The 20,559-nt window shown below is 44.6% G+C and overlaps 1 protein-coding gene across 2 annotated transcripts in view; it reads right to left on the bottom strand.

Moving 5' to 3' along the window:
* GAREM1 (GRB2 associated regulator of MAPK1 subtype 1) overlaps positions 1 to 20,233 on the bottom strand; it is a 104,837-nt gene extending 84,604 nt beyond the window's left edge. For both annotated transcript variants that reach the window (XM_049825873.1, XM_049825865.1), the window contains exon 1: positions 19,823 to 20,233. In XM_049825873.1, the coding sequence (XP_049681830.1) occupies positions 19,823 to 19,943 (121 nt within the window). In that variant the 5' untranslated portion in view covers positions 19,944 to 20,233. The remainder of the gene's footprint in view (positions 1 to 19,822) is intronic.
* Between the last annotated feature and the right edge of the window lie 326 nt (positions 20,234 to 20,559).

A 20,559-nucleotide genomic window follows, 5' to 3' on the forward strand; every position in this document is an offset into this window, starting at 1 on the left:
AGTATCTGGGCTACTTCATCATGCATCACAAGCAACACTAACAGCTATTCATCTGTTCATTAAAAATAAGATGTATTATCATTTTTTAATTATATGATCCATTTCCATGCAATTCCTAAAACCTACAAATATTGTAAAGCCCACCCTCGTTGAAGGGCAATTGCAAAGGGAACACTGACCACACAAGGAAAATTGTTCACATGTTGATCCAGTAAAAAAAAAAAAAAAAAGTAATTGCTTAATCAAGAGTCCCATGCTTATTAAATACCACCTACATTAAATGCCAATACTTCTTTAATAATTCTTTCCAGTTCCAAAACTGGATTATCCACATTTGGCAAATCTTGGCTTTATCATTGTAAACACTCCAATCTCAAATTAACAGTTAACAACTGTAGCAAGACTGGAAGCAGGATACCTCTATCTACAAGTTTGGAGATGAATTTTTGTTTTCACCTGCAGTTTTTAAGAACCAGGTGAGAAAACAGAGGCTGGCTATGCACAGAGACCAAGCTTATATATCACAATGCTGCAGCACAGAAGAAAGCTCATCGCTTTTGAAGCAAGCACTGACCTCCCTGCAGGTTGTTGCCACCGCTTACTTTCTCAAGACACATACTTCTATTTAGTTCAGCATTTCACATTTCCAAGTATCTGGGGTAAAGCCTCAAGAGTAGAACTGAAGACCCCTCCAGTTTTGAAGGGTCTGAGCACTCCCACCTCCTCTTCACTTCCTTCTGGATCAACAATTAAAGCTTGGCCCATTACAGTCCATAAAAGAAAATTCACACAGATTCCACATACTCTCGTTCGCCAAAGACAGCAATGGCCTTTCAACAACAACCACTACAGAAAAATCATGAAACAAATGGAATAAAAAAAAACCCAGAACCAAACAACTTATAAGGTTCTCCTCCTAGTATTGAGAAACTAACATTCAAGTCACTCCAAAATGTGCAGACCAACATGACTCATTCACTCATAGAATCTACATTGCCAAAAATAAGCAGCAATCTACAGGAATATAAATGCTTTATAATGCCACACACTTTGTCATCTTGGCTAAGAGTTTGCATCACTGCCTTAAAGCATAAGCTTTGCGTCTGGAGACATTAAAATAGTAGGTAACGAGCAATTCAGAGAAAGAGAAGAAGTCGCATGCAAGGTTCCAGCAACGTAACAGATACCATTTACACACGCCAGATGAACTAGATACCATCTCCTCCTGCCAGGAAGATCGTTACGGAGACATTCCTCTCATCTCATTCATCACAGAAGACTGTAAAGTGAGCTTAATGCTGTCCCTTGCACATCAGTTCAAGCATGCAGAATTTGCTCTTCCTGGAACAAAAAGGCTTACAGAAAAGAGCTTGGAGCTCATGAGAAACTTACGATGACTTTATGAAATAGCTGGTGAAGAGGATGCCTGCAAAACCCCCAGGGAAAACTCATCAAGACTTTGGGCCATGTGTTTTCATTAAGCCTGAACACCATCTGCATGCAAGGTAACAGATGCCGTACAATTAAGTGCATCACCCAGCCTGCCTTGGTCAGTTAAGTAGGTGGTGAGTTTAATTATTCCATCTAATGTTCTACAATCGCATAACATGTCATTACACAGAAAAATCTCAGCAACATTAAAAAAAATAAATCATTTCAGTGGGTGCTCAGCCAGGTACCTACAAAACCACACGAATTTTCAACTTCACCCCCACTGGAGCTTGCCCTAACATTTGCTAGGAATGAAGGGTTAATTTGTGGAACAGCAAAAAGAAGCGGCTGGCTGGTCAGGTGAGCACATCTGCTGCGAAAAAACTATGAAGAACTGCCAGCACGTGGCTAGTATTACAAGGGACAACTAACAACCAAGGTTTATTTTGCAACAACTGGAAGCTAAGAGAAAGCAGAATGATTAGAAGCCAGAAAAAAAAGAAAGAAGTGAGGTTCTTACTTATTTATCATGCTATCATTGCACTGAGAAGCCTTACTTACACAGCATCTGCTGCACTGGGCATGCAGCTTCACTGGGCTTTCCCTGGCTGAGGACCAACAAGCCATGCATTAAGATACACCTTAACATCCTACCGCATCAGGAAAGACAAAGCACAGTCCCAGCCGGTACGAAATGAAGTTATAATCTATTGCTTTAAAAAAAAAAATAATAACAAGACAGTATTATGGACTTTGTGGCTCTGTGCAAAGAGATGTTTCAGGTCAGAGGGAGGTCACACTGCCAGCACTGCTTTTCTACCCCAAAAGAAGGAACCTACAACACCGTACACCAGTCAACTAATAAAAGCTGTCTTGTTTTTGGAAACGGAAACTTGTGTTTCTGCAAACATGTGCTAGTCACATAGCTCCCACAGAGGTAACACCTTAAGACAAATCCGATTTCTTTTCATCTTACTGTAAGAATCACAGCAGCTAAAAGCTGAAGCCAAGGCCTCTTCTCGGCACAAAAGCTCAGGGGTCCCCCATCTAAAAGCGGGGAGCCCAGGGCCTAGCACGGATGAGCCAGCACACCTGAAGGTCAGAAACACCAAGCTGTGCACAGCAAGCACCTACTAACTGTGGGCACTGCGCACACGAACTTCAGCCTCCTTGGCAGTGAGGGCTTCTGAGCATCACGGGCACCGGCAGCCTCTCCAAGGCAGGCCTTGTGGTATTGTCGGGTGTTAAAACCAGGCTGGGCACCACAGCATCCTTTTGCCTTTAAAAAAAACGTCAGTCGTAACTCAGGGCCATTCTCACCTGGGAATCTGTGTTTCCTTTCACTGGCAGGCTCATCCTTTACACAATCTTCAAACAGCTCCCAGCGCTTTGGTTCTTGTTCAACCGGTTGGTTGTTTGGGCTTATGATCTCTTGAAATACAAGACAACAAAAACCAAGGCATAGCCGTCCACAAAAAAACAGCAGACAGCAATTCCTCGTTGCATACAAAACAAGTAGGCCAAAAAGATCAAGGGGTACGTCAGGCTGCATCACAACGATTTTTCACTGTTAACTTCAATTTGGTCTCATTTGACACAGGGACACACGGAAGCATCACTAGCGCTCAAGAACCACTGCACTGAGCGTGTTGCTTTTATGTTAGTGAGAGTACAAGGTCTTTGAAAAACGCATACAAAAAGCCCCAAACCGTTAGCATGGGCAATAGGCTACGGGAAGACAACTCCAAGTAGTCAATTTTCCAATATCTTTGAGGCTTAGCATCTATTTTTATTGGAGTCCAAATTCAAAGAGCAGTATGAATTCTTTCACTTAGGGGACAAGACTGCACTCTGAAATAACCCTCTCTGGTTTTAATACACGCAATGGATGAGAACCAAAAGAAATGAGTATGTGACAACGCAGTAGAAGACGAACCTATTGTATTCTATTTTTTAATCAAATACCTGCAGCACTGTCATACATGACCATCTGACGGCAGTTGTCATCAAGGGGAAGAAGGAACAAGTGAACAAATGCCCTTTTCCCCTTATAAGCACAGACATCGTCTAAAGTCACCAAGTGGTTTTGTTGTTTCACGCAGACTGAAACTGCAACAGCGCATGGGACAGCTTCCATCCGACTTCCCATTTACCAGAATGCTGTCAACATATAATCCTTCACCTCCGGCACTCAGTTGCACTGCCAGTGAGATGTTGCTGTGGTAGAACAGGTGCCTCTCCTCCTACAGATCATTTCACTAATATTTAAAGCTTTCTTCTTTTCTAATGCTGAGTTTGGAGTTTACATTTTGAGGGAAGAAACACAAAGTTCTTGTTAAGTCTGAATATTCAAATTAGGACAATTAATTTTATTTTATTATTATTTAGCAGGTCATGCAACCTCTCCTCATGACAAATAACTTCTGTGTAAACTCTGAGGGAGGGAGGAGGGAGAAAGTCAAAGCTTTTGTTTTCTGCAGGCTGCATCATACTCCAGAGTATCTGTTAGGTATTTATCTATGGAGACATACCTCAATGAATGTCAAAGACTAATACATATTAAATTAGGGTGGTTTGCTTGCTTAAGCTTTGGCACTGTACTTGGTTACTGAGTCAAATCTCAATGAGCTGTTCAGCCTGCCAGTGCCATTTCTTCCACAAAAATAAAACTTGCACTGGTCTGTGATGTAGGTCAGAGGAAAAAGTTCATTAGGAGAAGAACACCATCTGAATTTTCCAGTTTGAAGTAGCAACGGGAATTTGTACGGAAAAAAAAAAAAAAAATCACATCCTTGTAATGTTCCTTAACAAAGGAAGGAAAGAAAACCCCAGAAGTGTTTTGTCACAGGAAGAACCCCACTTGTAGCAACATTAATGAACACTGGATCTACAAGGACTGAAAATTTTATGGGTTTTTTTTGTCACTTTGACTGAACAAATAAATGCTTGGAAGAGTTACTCTTGCATAAAATGCCCAATAGGAGAGAAGTAAAAAGAGCACCTAACTGTAGAAAACATTACTACTACTGAAGAAACACCTGCTCTGAAAGCCTCTCCGTGTTATCAGTCTCATTTTGTCATTCCATACAGACACAAAAAAAGGTTGATAATGTTTTTTATCTAGCTGATCAGACAAACTTCCTTGTTTAAAGAAAAGCAAAACAACTTGCATGGGGGTGTATCATGCAAAGTCTAAATACAGACTGCCAGCGAGTTACAAGGGTAAATACTGTAATTTCTAGAAGCAAATATTGTAGTTTCTAGGAGCAAGATAGAAAAAAAACCCCAACAAACCACCAACCCAAACAAACCCAACCCACGTTAAAATTTAAACATCTCAGGGCTATAAAATGCAGTGTACTAAATTTTTAATTCAAAGTGGGCAGATTCATTAGGAGATCCTGACAGTGGTTGCATCTGACTGTCTGGGACTGAACATAGTGGAAAAGATGAAAGCAGATGGCTCTGTCCCCAGCTACACAACCTTTTGAGCTTGCAACACAAGGATGTGGAATAAAAATTGCACTTATATCTAGGACTGTTGATTAAGAACCTCAATTTTCAGTTTCCCTTCTTCCTTCTCAATTTCCCACGTAGTTTTAAATATGTACTTCTGTTTAATTGTTCCATTCCTGCAGCACATTCATTTGTGCAGGTTCCTGTTATCTGGATCAACCAGTATTTCTGTCATGATTCAAACTGCAATCAAATACCCCTCCCTCCAAAGGAACACAAAGTAATATTGACTTCACCTTCCATCAACTGCATAGACTCCACATCTATCAGTGGATGAAAGGCTTCCCCTGACAGCATAAGGATTCATACTCATTTTGATTTTAATATGACTTACATTCTTCCTTCCTTTGCCAAAAGCAAGAAAACGGAAAAAAATTGCAACTAGAGCCGGGAAGATTAGGCAAAGTTAGTTGACAATCTTACGTGCTGTCTCTCAAATTAATATTCAACCAGTTGGTCTTTAGAGTTGCTTTTCATATTACAAAAGTGTTTAAAAAAGGTAAAAAAAAAAAAAAAAAAAAAAAAGTGTGTGCTTTTGGGTTTGTGGTTTTTATTGTTGGGTTTTTTTGTTTGTTTAAATATTTTTATTTGAGCCACAGGAGAGCCCAGGCATCAAAACCAGCTCAGGTTGTGCCTCACAAGCTCACCAAGATTTTTGGACTGCCTCTCTGGTACTTTGCTGCACACTCAGGAGAATCATCCAACCCCATCCAGGCTAGACAGAGACACTCAGCTGCCCAAAACTGCTCGTCTGCAGCAAGGTCCATTACCAGCAATTACACTTGTCTCAGCTTTGGGTGGTGGAGGGAGAGACACTGAATCTTCTCACAGCTTCAGGAAGAGCTGGTCAAGATACATCTACCCAAGAAATAGTTTGTCCACAACTAAGCCTCTTCCCACCGTACACCTTTTTCCTTGGATGAAACACAACTGTTGCTGGCTATGGTTGGCCACATTGCAACAATTTTCAGTCATGTCTGAACAAGAGGGCACCCAGTTTGATTCCACCCCTGCTTAGTGAGGAAGGGGCAAGGACAGCATGACCCTCAGACCACCTAATATCACTGCTTGCGGTACTTTGTGCATTGATGCACTTCAGCCTCACAGTACTGTGATCAAACTTTGCTCTGGGTGACCATTAAATATTTCACAATCAAGAGAAAGATGATAAGGCTTTATTTCTGCAATTTCCAATTCCTCTGCAAAAGCCTGATACAATCAAATTGCTTCAATCCAACTGATGCTGAACTCAAGCTATCACCCACTAATACCTAACAAGAGCAGAGATTCTCAGCCCCCCTATTCTTTTTATGCCTGCCAGCAAGAAGACAGATTTATTTCTTTAGGATTAGCATTTTGCTATTGGAATGACTGGATATACCAGTACTGTTGCAACAAATCAGCATAAACCATAATCTTGTTACAAGGCTATGGGACAGATTAATCCACTGAAAAATCCATTTTGTTCCAAGACAAGCTTTTCTCTAGCTCTTCTCTAGCTGCAAATATATAGAGACTCAGTGAGTCTTCAAAAAACCCCAGAAAAACCCCAACCAAAACCAAAAACCCCAAAACCTGTTTGACCTACTGCAGAGAAAAGGAGCGCAAGTATTTTAAATAAACACTAAGTGAAACTCTGATTGCCACTGCCACTGATGGTAAATGCTCTGCTGACTTCAGCAATCTCACAGTTTGAACTTTGGCATCTTGCTTTCTTTGCGTTCATAAGAAAACGGGGGGTGGGGGGTGGGGGGTGTGGTAGAAAAAGAAGAGTAACAACACAGATTTCATTGAGCTTTGTTTGTGTTTGTTTCGAGCCTTCAGAACAAACATCCCAGAATGAGAAACCTTACTTTTTATGAACTCAAGCCAAACAAGCCAAAACACATCTTTCAACACAGACTGCTCTCCACCCCCACACTGGGGGAAAAAAAAAAAAACCCAACCCACTCAGTACAACAACATCTTAACATTTGCATTCCAAAACACAGTAACTTTCTGCTGCTATCATAATTACTCTTATTAATGCTGAGCATCATCAGATGTAACAGCAGATTTACTGTATCCTCACGACAGATTTCACCGTAAGATTGATCCAACAGAACAGTCAATCACCATGGTTACTTACAAACCACCCTAGAAAGTCTCAGCAATTCTTTAAACTACTCCAATACCCTCCAACATGTTGAATAGTGCCAACTATTTATCATGGTATCTTTTATTTGAAGGAAAAAAAATTAATCTTAGAATCACTCAATTGAAAACTGAAATTCTTACCGATGAAGGTTTTCTGGTTTTGAAGTCACCTAAGATCACAAATCTGAAGTGTTAAGAATAGAGCAAAGAACACCAAGTTTAACTACACTTAAAATGATCACAGGTTAGAAATATTGAGAAGGAGAAAGCTAAATAACTTTTCATTGGATGCAAGAAAGGTTTCAGCCTAGTTTAGTGTTACCACAGAGGGGGAAAGAAAGGAATTTTTACATCAGCCTCATGTTTAGACTATGTTCCATTTTGAATTCTCATGGCCAAAGTCAGTGGGGGGAAAAAAAAACATTTAAAATATTTATTTGCCCTTTGCAATCAAAGCACCAGGTTTGGAAACGAGGAATCCAAAGAGTAGCTTTCATAAGCACTCTGATAGGTATGGATAAAGAGAATGACAGTGCTACCTGACCAAAAGAAAAACCCCGCAGTAATGAGACTTACAAGCAGCCTGCTGCCATCCAAATCAGCTCCTTTAAATACTTCATTAAAAGAGACAAGGTTTTCTTTCATTAGAGGCAAGCATTCCTCATGCTAGAAAGCTCCTGCTCAGATGCATCTATAAACATCGTGAGGTCCACTGGAGGATACACTTCCACGTGCCTGTTTAGCATCAGGTGCATAGTTGGAGAAGCTTAATACTTAAGAGGTGGGAGGTCAGCTTTTATCATTGCACTACATGCTTTTACTGGCTTCCTATTTTATTTCCAAGCACAGATACAGAATGATTGCTTTAATTGATAAAAATGAAGGCAGCTGCACACCTCAGCTGCTGCAGAAGTCATCTCTCCCCACGTGCAATGGTTGGGACTCTGGTCAGGGAAGTCTGGCTAAAGCTCCTCAGATTCAGGATGGCAAGGAAGAAAATTTTAACCCTAGCAACCTCATGGATTTAAGACCTAGAATTTGATTCTAGATTGCCCTGGCAGACAGAAAACCAGCCTATTCATTCAGACTTTTCTTGGGCACAGCATGAGAGCTGGGGAGCTCTCATTGACAGTTATTTATAATTCGATGATATTTTAAAATAGTATCCAAGTAAACATGCTCAGTCCTCTCATTATATATCCCAAGTACTAAAGAGACACTACGCTGCTTTGTGTTGCACAGCAGTCATCCCTGTTTGAACTTGGGGCATCTTGGACAAGCTCCCAATTAAAAATAGAAGTAGCCCAAATGCAGGAGCTGCTCAAGCATAGTTTTCTTTGGCTTTGAAAGAACTCATCATTACATTTTAATTTGTCTCCGATTTCTTTGCAGCCTGGGTTAAGGACAGAATAAAAACAGCTGGAAGCAAGCAAAAGTTCAGCTCTGCTCTGAAATCGGGTTGCCACCTGGCTGCTTGCCCAGTGGCCCGACCATCTCCCCATACCCTTGGAGACCACGCAGGCACTAATTGATTGCGTGCGCATGGCACCTGCTTGTTGGGGCTATCGTTGCCTTTGCATTTTAGCAATGTCCATCCTGCCCCTGCTGCTCGACCTAGAAAAATTCAAATATCACTAATAAGAGTAATGCCTCTTCAAACACGGACTGACCGCATACACACACAGAAATTTGGATGTTCAACTGTAACTAGGCACGTGTTTGGTTTGGTTATGTCCTGGTACAGTAAGAGCATCTGAGCAATATGGGAATACTAACAAGAGGAATGCAATCAAAGCTGCACCTAATTCTTTTCTGAATTAGTCCTGAATGCAATTTATTTCCATTGTCTCAGAAAAATCTACACTTAAACTGTAAGGTATAAAAAGAATGGCTTTGTTTTTAATAAAACCTAAGGGATAAGTGAATAACATCCCTTTGATAATATTTTTATAATCTTAAGAAGGCACAAAAATTACAAAATAAACCCCCTCCTGTGAGAAGGAAGGCTTCTACTTTTGGCGAGCAGCATACAGAACAGAATGAAGAAAAGCCCTCCATGCCTCACTTTCCCCTTGAGGGCACATTTATCTTTGCCCACAGGCCATTTGGTCTTAAGATATTTTGTTATATATTGACAGCAACCCAAATTATATTTGACAATGCAATCCATAAAACATGCAACAGAAATGATCTTTTCCTCCAGCTTGCCCTACATTCAGCTGCAGCGGTGTTGCAGCTTAGCTATTTGTCTACAGCCACATCCTGGGTTTGGTGAATGCAGTAACAAGCATGTGTAACTAGTCACATTTTGTATTTTCATATGGAACCCTATCATCTCTGTGAGTCGCATATGCACTGATGCTTTCTATATTCTCCTGCCATGAGTATAACATAGCTTTATATCCAGAGACTAAAGACAGAAAAAAAAGTCTGACCATAGTGAAATTACATAAATGCAACTCAAGTAAGATCTTAGATACTACCCCAGTGTGTGTGGTTATGGCCCCCATCAAAGAAGAAAAGGGGCATTTCAACCTTGTAATAAATAGAAGCTTGAATGAAACTGTTAAGAAAGAAGCAGGAATAATTTAATATTTTGGAAACCAGTCTTCCAACATGGATACACACATAAGATTCTCCTTCTGGCTAATCACATCATATAACAAGTGGACAAGGATTACTATTATTCTTAAAAATACACAGCATCTCCATTCACCTTCTGTAAGTCAAGCAAGCAGTCAGTGCTGGCTGACAAAAGGAAGCATTACATCCAAAGCCTACCAATTCATGTTTGAGTCCTGCCAGCAAAACTCCCTTTACTGAAGTTAAACCAAACAGCAAGTCAACAGCAAAGTGTAAGACTCCACAGAGGGAGATCCCATGTAATCTGCACTGATATAAACCACCTCTCTGCAGCAAAGCCCAGAACACCCATATCCTTCCAACACCAATGAGATGCAACTCCAATTTCTGGTCTCAGTGACCAGAAACTTTCAAGTCTCTGGAAGCGTATGAAATAACTTTCCCTGCTTGCTTTCTCACCGCTGGTAGCACATACACAGCTATCACTCCTAGTATGTGCACAGCCAAACATCATGGTGCTGTCTGGTCCAAGAAACATCTTTATCTCCTCCAAGTTGAGGGAAAGAAGAGGCCATGGAGAGATGAAGCAGCAGTGTGCACAGGAGTTCTAAGCAGCTGGAGGACAGGACAAGAACACAACAGCAATGTGCCAGTAATGCTGGAAGAGGTGAATGGAAGGACTATCCTATCTAAAGGCAAGAAAGGATAACAGAAAAAATGGTAGAAGCTCCTTGCACTACTCCATTCTGGTACTGCTAGACAGTACTGGGTGCTTTACCTTACAGCCACCTTGGAAATGACTGTAAATAAGTTGCAACACCTACTGGAAGCCCACAAGTGAAGGACAGTAGCCTGGGGAATGGACTGAATGATGCAGACTGGAGCCAAGGGCTCCTTGAATCCAACCATGCCCCAAAGGGACCCACTGAAAGAGGCAAGAAGAAAGCTGGAGAAGAAGAAAAGATCTGTGCACATGTGCCTTCCCCCCACTTAGATAAAAAGTTTCCTTCATCTTCCCACCCCAATCTTCCCTCTTTCATCTCCAAAATGGTGAGGTGCCAGGAAGCAACAAGAATAGTCAGTGCTTGCTTTTACTGGGGCAAGTAAGTAAAATCGCCAGTTGGAACAACAACAAAAAAAAAAGCTGCAAACAGAAACACAAACACACGGGAGGGGGAATCCAAGAATTTGTGGATTACTTTGAAATAGTTCCTGGAAGCATTTTAGTAACTGAGTATGCAGACTGTATGACTCTTACAAACCCAGCTGCGAGGCGAGTGTGCTCCCTTTCAGTCCGGCAGCCCAGCTCGCTTCAGCGCTCAGCAGCAGCCACGGTAGCACGACGAGGGAGGGGGCCGCTCGCATAAGGCCAGCAGGCACAATTTCGGAATGACTGCTGAAGGTGCACAGAGGGACCTTCCTCCACTCGAACCCTCGGGTCGGACTTGGGCACACAGTCTCTCCCTTCAGGACAGAGTCAATAAGCAGTTGAGGGTGGTTAGGCTCTAGACTCTCTCCAACTAGCCCATGTCCTCCTTGCAGAGGGGAACCGCGTCCCCACGCAGCCTCACACACAACACCCTGCTTTCGGAGGGCACGTGCCCCTGCCTTGCATCCCAGTCGGTGGCCGCTATTCCCGCAGCCGGCGGCCACAGACCCCCAGCCTTTCCCTGGAAACCTGCCTCCCACCAAGCTACGTCCTCACCCACGGGTGACGTACACGTTTTGGCACGAAGGTGCAAAGACAGCAAGCAGAGCAGTGCGTGGTGGGCACTTTCAGCCCCTTACTCAGCTTCTCTTCCCGCTCCCCCAGCTCTGACTGTAAGGAGAAACTCCCCAACTTTCTTGCTGCCACCACTTTGCCAGAAAGGTTTCCCCTGCTCGTTGCACAAATAGGATTGCAGCATGTTGTGTTTTAGATAATATTTACATTTGAGTCACTAAGGTTCAGCCCTGGCATGAGGCAATAACAGTATCAACTTCATCAGCTTTAGTTCTCAGGCATCTTCCAGCCTCCGAGACCATGTTTAAAACTTTATCCTTGGTTCTCTTTTGGAGCCCAGTGACATCCTCACAGGCCAAGGAAACATGCACGAGTCTGAGTTTTCCGTGATTACAACTTGCACCAGTTATAACACCAGAAAAGAAAAAGCCAACGAGCAAAAAGGGCACTTTTAAAACAATTTTGCATTTCCTGAAGGTTTGCACCTCTAAGAACCTCCAAGTGAACTTCCCCGCCATAACAAGATTTGCTACTTTTCCTGGTAAAATCACCGCCCCCTCCGCTGCTGAGAGCACACCAGCTCTTGCCTGGGCGCGCACACGCTGCGGCCCCTGGCACGGGGTTCCCCGAGCCCCCTGAACCCACGGCTCCAGCAGCTCTCGCTGGTCACTTGGGGTCTGCATCACGGCTTGATCCAGACAGTCGGTGTGTGTTTTGCAGGCTCAGGAGCATCTCCGTCCACAAAACAGACTTGGCCTGCGAACGTCTGTAGGATTTGGCAATTCTTGCTCCCCATCAGCAACCTCTACAACATCTCTAGGTTCGTTTCTCCCACATAGTCAGCCACTGCAGTAGCTGTTGGTGTCGATGCCTTGTATGAGCTAAAGTTACCTCCTCCCCACCTCCCAGACGCTCCACTGACCTCTTTCCGAAAGCCAAGCTTCTGATCGCTCCCTTGCACAAACTGAAAGCCAAATCAAACCACGGGACGAGGAGGCTAGACTCCAAACCCTCCCCACCCCCAGAAAGACATTTCTACCCGCCAGCACACAGCAACAAGCCCGACGGGGCGATACACCGTCCAGCAGCAGTACAGGAGATATTGAGACAGAGCAGCTATTCTTGCTGGTGCAATGCCTCAGCCAAGCATGCAGGTGCCCCGGCAAAGCTGTGATATTAACAGTTTTATGCCGACACGCACACCGCTACAGAGACTGCAAAGCGGACATGGCCCCCATCCTCAGCAAAGACTCACTCTTCAATCTGCTTATACACCTCAATTTTATATTTCTGTGCTAGGTCTTCAGATTAGCAGATTTGGCTTAAAAGTGGAGGTGCAGTGAAGTTAGCACCACAAGCTTTTCATACTGTAAATAGTATGAAAATCACAGACCTCAAATGCTACCCAATACTCGCTCCAAAGGGGAGCACCATTAAAAGCAAAAATTTCAGACTTTAAATATTGGCTCCCTGGGTTTTATGAAGGTTGGTTTTGAGTCATATGCAATCCACATTAAGATGATGAATATTTTCCTATAGGGGAGAGACTTAAGCTTCCCTAATCCAACCAACTTGTTACTCCTAATGCCAAAAGGAAATACAGCAACACCCATGCCCTTCACTGCTGACAAACCACTGCTGGAATGACTGGAACATGCTGTAGCTCTTCCCACAACTTCCACTGAATCCTGGAGCACCAGACCACGCTGGCCAATATCCTCCAGCACTTCATCTTGGCACACTCCCTGGAGTTGCCTTTACTGGGCTATTACAGGGAGTGCCAATTCACGTAATCACCGAAGCCAGGAACACCTAGTTCCAGAACAGTGCTTACAGACAAAGCATAAAACAACAAAACCTTTCTCTTCTATGCTAGACTTGTACCATTCCTTACTACCATATCCTGCAACAGCAGCACATGATTCACCACACCACATTTATTTTAAGATTAAGGGGTTTACTAACTGTTCAAGACACCTTAATTCCTTTGATTTTATGTATATCTAATGGTGTTTCACCTTCCAATACCTGAACTACAGAATTATCCAGATAGAGTTTGTCCAGGTATGTACGCAAAGGCTTCACCTAACAGAGTCAAAAATTAGAACCATAGAATGGCTTGGGTTGGAAGGAGCCTTCAAAGATCATCTAGTTCCAACCTCCCTGCTGTGGGCAGGGACACCTTCCACTAGACCAGGTTGCTCAAAGCCCCATCCAACCTGGCCTGGAACACTTCCAGGGATGGGGCATCCACAACCTCTCTGGGCAACCTGTTCCAGTGCCTCGCCACCCTCACAGTGAAGAACTTCTTCCTTACCTCTAACATAAATCTATCCTTGCTCAGTTTAAAGCCATTACCCCTTATCCTATCGCCACATGCCCTTGTAAAAAAAACCAAAAAAACGACATTTTTTTAGAAATTAAAACAAAAAATTTTACAGAGTTTTAAGTTTCACACCTTGTATGGCAGAGAAGAATATGAACATTTATTAAGTTTATAAGAAATAAGAGCAAGGCAACTATTTTGCATCTTAGCAGCACTACCACACTACCCATGGTCCAGTGTAGTGCAAATAGCATACCAGTTAAAGAACATGCAGTACCCTCTATTGTACATTAAATCATTGCCAAACATGAAAGCGGCTTAAAGAAATCATGGATTTTTAGGTGTAAAATGGCTATGCTGCTGAACTCTTTCTGTGCCTCACTAAAAGCCTGTGGTACACCTGGGAATAGGTGTTGCCAAGTTACTGTCCTTCATCTCCAGGAGGGCACTATAATCTTCACAGACACCATTCGGTACGATGCAGATTTTAAATGAATTAAAAGCTTTTTCACTAAAATGTTTCTGGAACACATCTCTGCCAGCAGGGGAAAAGGAAAAAAACAACTGAAACAAAACCCCAGGAGCAGTGGTTAGTGGCAACCTGTCAATTGTTTTTTCATTCAATTGTCTCGATGGAAACACCAGACCACAAGGTAAAGGAGGAAAGCAGCAGCAGCAAGGAGGAGATGCTTCCAAGATTATACTTTAATGGCAGAACACACAGTATAAACAGTTAGAGTTTCAAAGCTGCTCAGCAGGTAAGGAAGAAATCAAGCCATGTGGATACAGTGTATCTTGAGGATTTTTACCTTTGAATCAGAGCTGCTCGTCTGTCTGCCCAATATATGAGAACTGTCACCTAGCACACCACAGTACACAGCAGAGACGCTCACCTGTCTGCCCAATATATGAGAACCGTCACCTAGCACACCACAGTACACAGCAGATGGCCACACCTGGAGTGGGAAATCAGATCACGGCCATTGCCCAGGGTCTGAGCATATCTGAAACCTCTTTCTTGGTCCACATGAAAGCTTTGCCCTACTCCCACACGATTCCTTTAAAAGAATTATTCAATAGCAGACTACCGAGACACCCTGCACTAGCTTCTCGAAAGAAGGAGGTCATTCAAGACAATTAAAGCATGGATAGCAGCATTTAGACCTTAAAAGAATAAGTCTCTTTGTAGTTTCAAAGTATTGTTCAGCTGCACAGATAACCCGTATTTGTAGAGTGACACAATACAGAATTTTCATTATGTACACGGCCTCATTGTTCTATTGAGTACGATGTTCTTTGATAAACTGCAAGGGTGCTCAGTTTCCAGATATTGGAACCGAAATAAGCCCTACAGTAACATGCTGCAGGGAACAATAGTCCCCTGAATGTGACTGGGGTAGACAGATGTCACCACGAAAAAGTTTTGAAATGGGACAGAAGAAAGAGAACCTGAAATAAAATAAGTAAAAAAAAAAAAAAAAATCTCTTCATCCCCAGGAACAACAGCAGCACAAACTCACTACTCACCTACTGCTGATATTCACAAGAGTTCACACAGGGCTAAGAAAGAAGTCGTCACCCTTTAAATTTGTTACCTATTTTATAAATTTTTCCTTTCTTTATAGCCAGTAATTCTGTCATTTCATCTTACAGCAACCACACATTTACAACACACAGAGAAGAATTTCCTTTGGAGTCTCAGCGGCTCATCGCAATCCATGGTCTCCCTTCTAGAAAAGTTCAGTGTGGTTTCCTCACCATGCCCAGTAGGGAATTGTCCTCTGTGAGTTGAGGACAAGTGCCACTATGTTTGATCCCAAGAGCACCAGTTTACATAACATATTTTTTTTTTTTTAGAGCATGTATGAATATGTTTATCCCTTGTGAAAAAAAACAAATAAAATCAGAGGACCACATGCCCTCTTGATCCCAGAAACTTTAGTCTTTGTACACAAGCTGTGAATTTCTGTGAACTCTTCCAGTTCATACCCAATCTGTGGGTGAAAACTACATACTAGCAAGGGCTGCTCTTTACCTGTGGAAACACAGCAACAGTGGCTGGGGTAAAGGGAGTTCCACTATGAAAAAGAATGGAGTCCAAAGGGAGCAGTGAGCTTACAAATAAAACCCCAAAAGCTCAGCCTGAAGCTCAGCTCTATGCAAAGCAGTAGTTTCCAGATCTTAACCTTCACAGCATTTCTCTTTTACCCTCCAAAATTATCCTTAGAAAAAAATTTACCAGAAATGTAAAGCCCCGAGATAACCATGCACAATACCACTTCAGCATTAGCAACAAGATACAGTCACAGCTTCGCTGTTAGCCTTTTCTGCCGATGATCTGAAGACAGCCAACCCAAGCCTCACGTGCACCCGTGTTTTCTCAGAGACCAGCGACGCTCACCTTTTGCCCTGTTGCAACAACCACGCTCCGATAAGATCTCTTTCTGCTTCGGGTTCCCAGAGCGCAATCTTTTCCCCACTGCACCCACTCACAAGCTTCTCGGTGTCACTGGGGTGGGATTCAGCTGCGACAATGCAGATCAGGATTGGGGGGGGGGGCAAAGACAGGAAAAAACACAGCACAAAGCTCGCTCCTCTCTTGCTCTTTGAGTCTTGCTTCTTCTCGTCTGAAACAGCCCACTCAGTGAATTCCACAGCGTGAGATAAAGTCCATTCATTTTCTTTGGTATGGTGTTTAGCGCTCTTTTAGCAGTTTTGTATTTGAGTTACCCTCTAGAAATATTTAAGCCGTTGCATATGTTGGAAAAAAACTCATAGAAAAAACATTTGCTTCCTCTCACAAGTGACAGGTTTGGTTTTTTTCCAGTCTATTTGTTCAATTAGTACAACAATATTCACCAGCAAAATATTAACACACATGAACAGATTAAAACAAACAAAACTTGACTTATGACTTAACAGCATCCAAAAGCATAACCTGGAACACAACTAAACAGTCTTAAAATTTCATCCAAAAATACAGAAGTTGACATATTTATCATTTCTAGACGGATAAGGTAGGCACTGATGCCTAACTACTTCCAGCTATATCTTGATGTAACAACAAACTACATCCTCCCATTCCTTCTTCACCCCATATCATCAAGAAAAACCCTCCCTTCTTAGCAGAGGACCAAATTTAGTACACATAAATATTTCATAACTTCATCCTGTCAAGAAATCAAACTGAACTACTTAAGGGCATTCTTCCAGGAGCTGCACACTCAAACTGGAAGAATAAAACTGCATTCATCATACCCATTCTCCCCCTTCAAACTGAAAGGCCTGAAGGTGAAGCAACAGTGAAAAACTGGAGATATTGTGTAGCTATCATCTAAGAACATCATCCACTGAGTGCTAAGCTCCATTAAGAAATGTAGCAACAACACAGTAAGGCTGGCATCTTCTGAAGAAAATACATCTCCAGCTTTTCAGTCCTCTTCAACATCCTGGTCCTCTAGAAGAAATGAATTCTGGCCTTCACAAAGCCTCATGATGACTGAAACAACCAGCCTAGAAACAACTCACTGCTACAGTCAGAAGCCAACCATGAAATCAAAAGGTGACTGAAGACAGACATCTACAGGTGGTTTGGTTTCCAACAGCACGGAACGCATGCAGCTTCCACTGATCTGGAGAGGCCTTCAGCACCTAAAGAAGGGAGGAGGCCATTCCTGTGCAACCGAACCCTGACCCGCCGATGCGTATCTGCAGGCTGTGCAGAGGAGACAAGAGGAGACAAGAGCTGCATCCAGATAAAACTGCCACAAGACACTACTTTGTTAACAGAGGTAGCCTTAAACTTCCTGAGCATTGGATGACACACATTTGGATTGGACTCTGCATTGATTTTCTGCAGTATTGCACCAAGAAATTCTCTGATAGAGCTCCACTTGTTAGCTTTGCCAGACAATGACAGGGATGCAGAGAAACCATCCCGGGACAGCAGGTGCTCCAGTCACTTCCACAAGCATTGCACGTTCCCAACTTTCCTCCTTTAGGAGGGAGGCTACACGCTGATTCATGGTTGCTTTCTCTTATTGCAAGACAACCTCCTTTGGAAATAGAAAAAGTGTTCTGTTTGTACCACCAAGACCATGGCGTCTGTGTTCTTTATAAAAATATTGATTCGTCTGCCATCTGTAGTCCCAGAAGTTAAAAGGTACAAGTAGGTAAAAGCAGACCCAAGAGCCTCTGCCTGCACGCTGAACCGGCCAGACCTCAAACCAGCTCCAACCCAAAGCCCTTACTTAGCACAGTGCTATACCTAAGCCTGCCTCCTAGCAGGGTTTAGCGTGGGGTTGAACCATTACTCACAGGACACCTACACCAACAGCTGCCTCATGTCTGGCCATCTCAGGGCGCAGGCAAAAGAGCTCAGGTCTGTTTACATCCACTTGCCTGTGCATCTGCTTTAAGTGTGGCACATGGGACAAAAAAGCCTTTGCACAAAATCCACAACATCATCTTCTCCCTGACAATTATGGGATGTTCCCTTCACCAGGTCTGACACAAGACCAAAAAAAAAAAAAAAAAAACCGAAACAAAAAACCCAAACCAAAAAAAAAACCCCAACCTACTTGCTTCAAACCCCGTAAACTTTCTCTACCCACGGAGCTCTTTCAGGTCGCTTCCAATGAAGCAAGACAAGAGGAGCAGGGAGATTGGGAAATATAACACGCAGAGAGGGAAATTAGTAAGTCATCAATACATGCATCCCTGTTAAAGCCTGAATCACTGCCAGGAATCTCAAGTAAATTGACAACCTTAAGTGCAGTGACTGGAGGCCATCTTAGCTGTTTCTAGTGACAGAAGGTATTACCACGAGGAACTCCTTAACATACCAGCTTTGCCATTCTCACAGGACAACGTACATTCGACCGTATGAAAACCAGCCAGCTGCAGTTAAAGAGGCAAAGAAGCTTTTACTTAATCTGCTCCTGGGTGCCAGTTCTGAGGAAGCACTACAAAGGGTAGGAAAAGTACTGCATAATCAAGGGACAAAGTCAAAAAAACCCCAGCTTGAATCATCACTGGATTATGGGAACTGCAGTTAAGTAATAAACCAATCCTGGTCTTGACCTGCACACCAGGGACTAACAGAGGACAATGCCTGTGCTCATTTTTAACTTTTCAAATCAATACAAAAGTTTGTAAGAGAACTGTTCTATTACATCGTGCAAGTACAAAGTGACTTCATATGCTAACGAATTAAAAACCCTGGAAATTTTTCTTGATTTGTGAGTTATCTGCATTCCCTTAGAGACAGGAGAGCTGGACAGTCTTCAAGGAGCTACCACGCAATGCACGCACACACTATTATTCTAAAGCAGCTGTCAGAGCCTTTATAAAAAATTTCCCGTATCTCCCCAGCTCTCTGTGCTGACACATTGTTTTCCAAGACACGTATCTAGGAAAGGTAAAACACTGCTGTCATAGCTATTCTGTCAGACTCGTTTCTTATTTCCTGGAGTAAACAAAAAGCTGCAGACTTGGAAACTGCAGGTGAGCACCCAAGTGAAGAGTAGTGAAAAGTTATCTGGAGACTGTAGAGGCTTCTTACGTTACTCCTTGCTTTAGAGGTCCGTGGCCTTTTTTAGTGAAGTGTAACATTTGAGATTTAGCCCACTTGGCTATTTAATTAACATCCCTTCTTATTTGGCCTCGGTGTAAGCATCGCTTCGTCACAACACTGGGTCTCCAGTACTGAAACTGCCCTTCCACGCTTTAATTTGAGACTGCGAGGACCTTTCTCGGGGGCAGGCGGCTGACAGCGAACAGGCTTCACCGAGCTCCCTGGACACACACGGTACGGGGGCGGGTGGGAATACTACCCAGATATTTTGATGCAAACCAACGCACGGACTCCGACGCGAGTCGAAGCCCTGCACCGACTCCCGGTGACGGCGGGCGACGGTGTACGGACCGCACGGCTCTCCGGCTGCCTCCAGCCGCGGGAGGAAAGGGGGTGCACCCGGGGGCCCGGCAGCCCGCCCCAGGAGCGGCCCCCGCCGCTCGCCGCCCGCCCCGCAGCCCGGCGCCCGTCCGCCCCGCGCTCCCCGCCCGCCGCCGGGCAGAGCCTCCCGCCCGCCCGCCGCCCCACGCACCGCTGTCCAGCCGGGCGATCTGGGGGAGCCGGTAGGTGCTGACGAGCAGGTCCAGGGGGACGGACACCGCGCTCCACTTCACGTCCTTGAGGCTGCAGCCCAGCGGCGGGCCGGGGTCCATCTTCCCGGCCCGGGGAGGGAGGGAAGGAAGGCAGGGAGGGAGGGGAGCCAGACAGGCAGCGCCGGCGGGGTGCTCCCACCCGGCGGGGCTGCAGCCAGCGGGGAAGGGGAACGGAGGCAGCCTCGCTCAGCGCCGGCCGCCCCGGGACATGCCGGGCTAGGCAGAAGGGGAGGCCCGCCGGGCGGCTACCGCGGCTACTGCTGCAGCGGCTGCTGCTCCCGCCACCCCCCGGGACCGGCTGGGGCCGCCCGCCGCCGCCGCCGCCGCCGCGCCTGGCCCAGGAAGCGCCATCCCAGCACTGACTAATCAACAGGGTGCGAGCAACGCCTGCGCAGCTGCCGCTCCTCCCCGCGCCGAAAAGGAAAGTGCCGGGCTGCCCGCCCGCCCGCCCGCCCGGCGGGGAGCGCCGCCGCCGCCGCCGCCGCCAAGCCTGTCCCTCTCACTCCACCCTCCGACCGCTCGCCCGACGTGCAGCCCGGCCGCCCCACCGACCGGCCGCCGTCGGGCGGCCCCGCAGGGTCCCGTCCGTCCCCGCCCCGCGAACCGCCGGGGCTGGGAAAGCGCGGGGAGACCCCGGCAGGGCAGACCCAGCGTGAGGCGGGCTGCGCGGCTGTAG

This window comes from Accipiter gentilis, chromosome 2 (genome assembly GCF_929443795.1).
Source record: "Accipiter gentilis chromosome 2, bAccGen1.1, whole genome shotgun sequence".
NCBI classification, from domain to species: Eukaryota; Metazoa; Chordata; class Aves; order Accipitriformes; family Accipitridae; genus Astur; species Astur gentilis.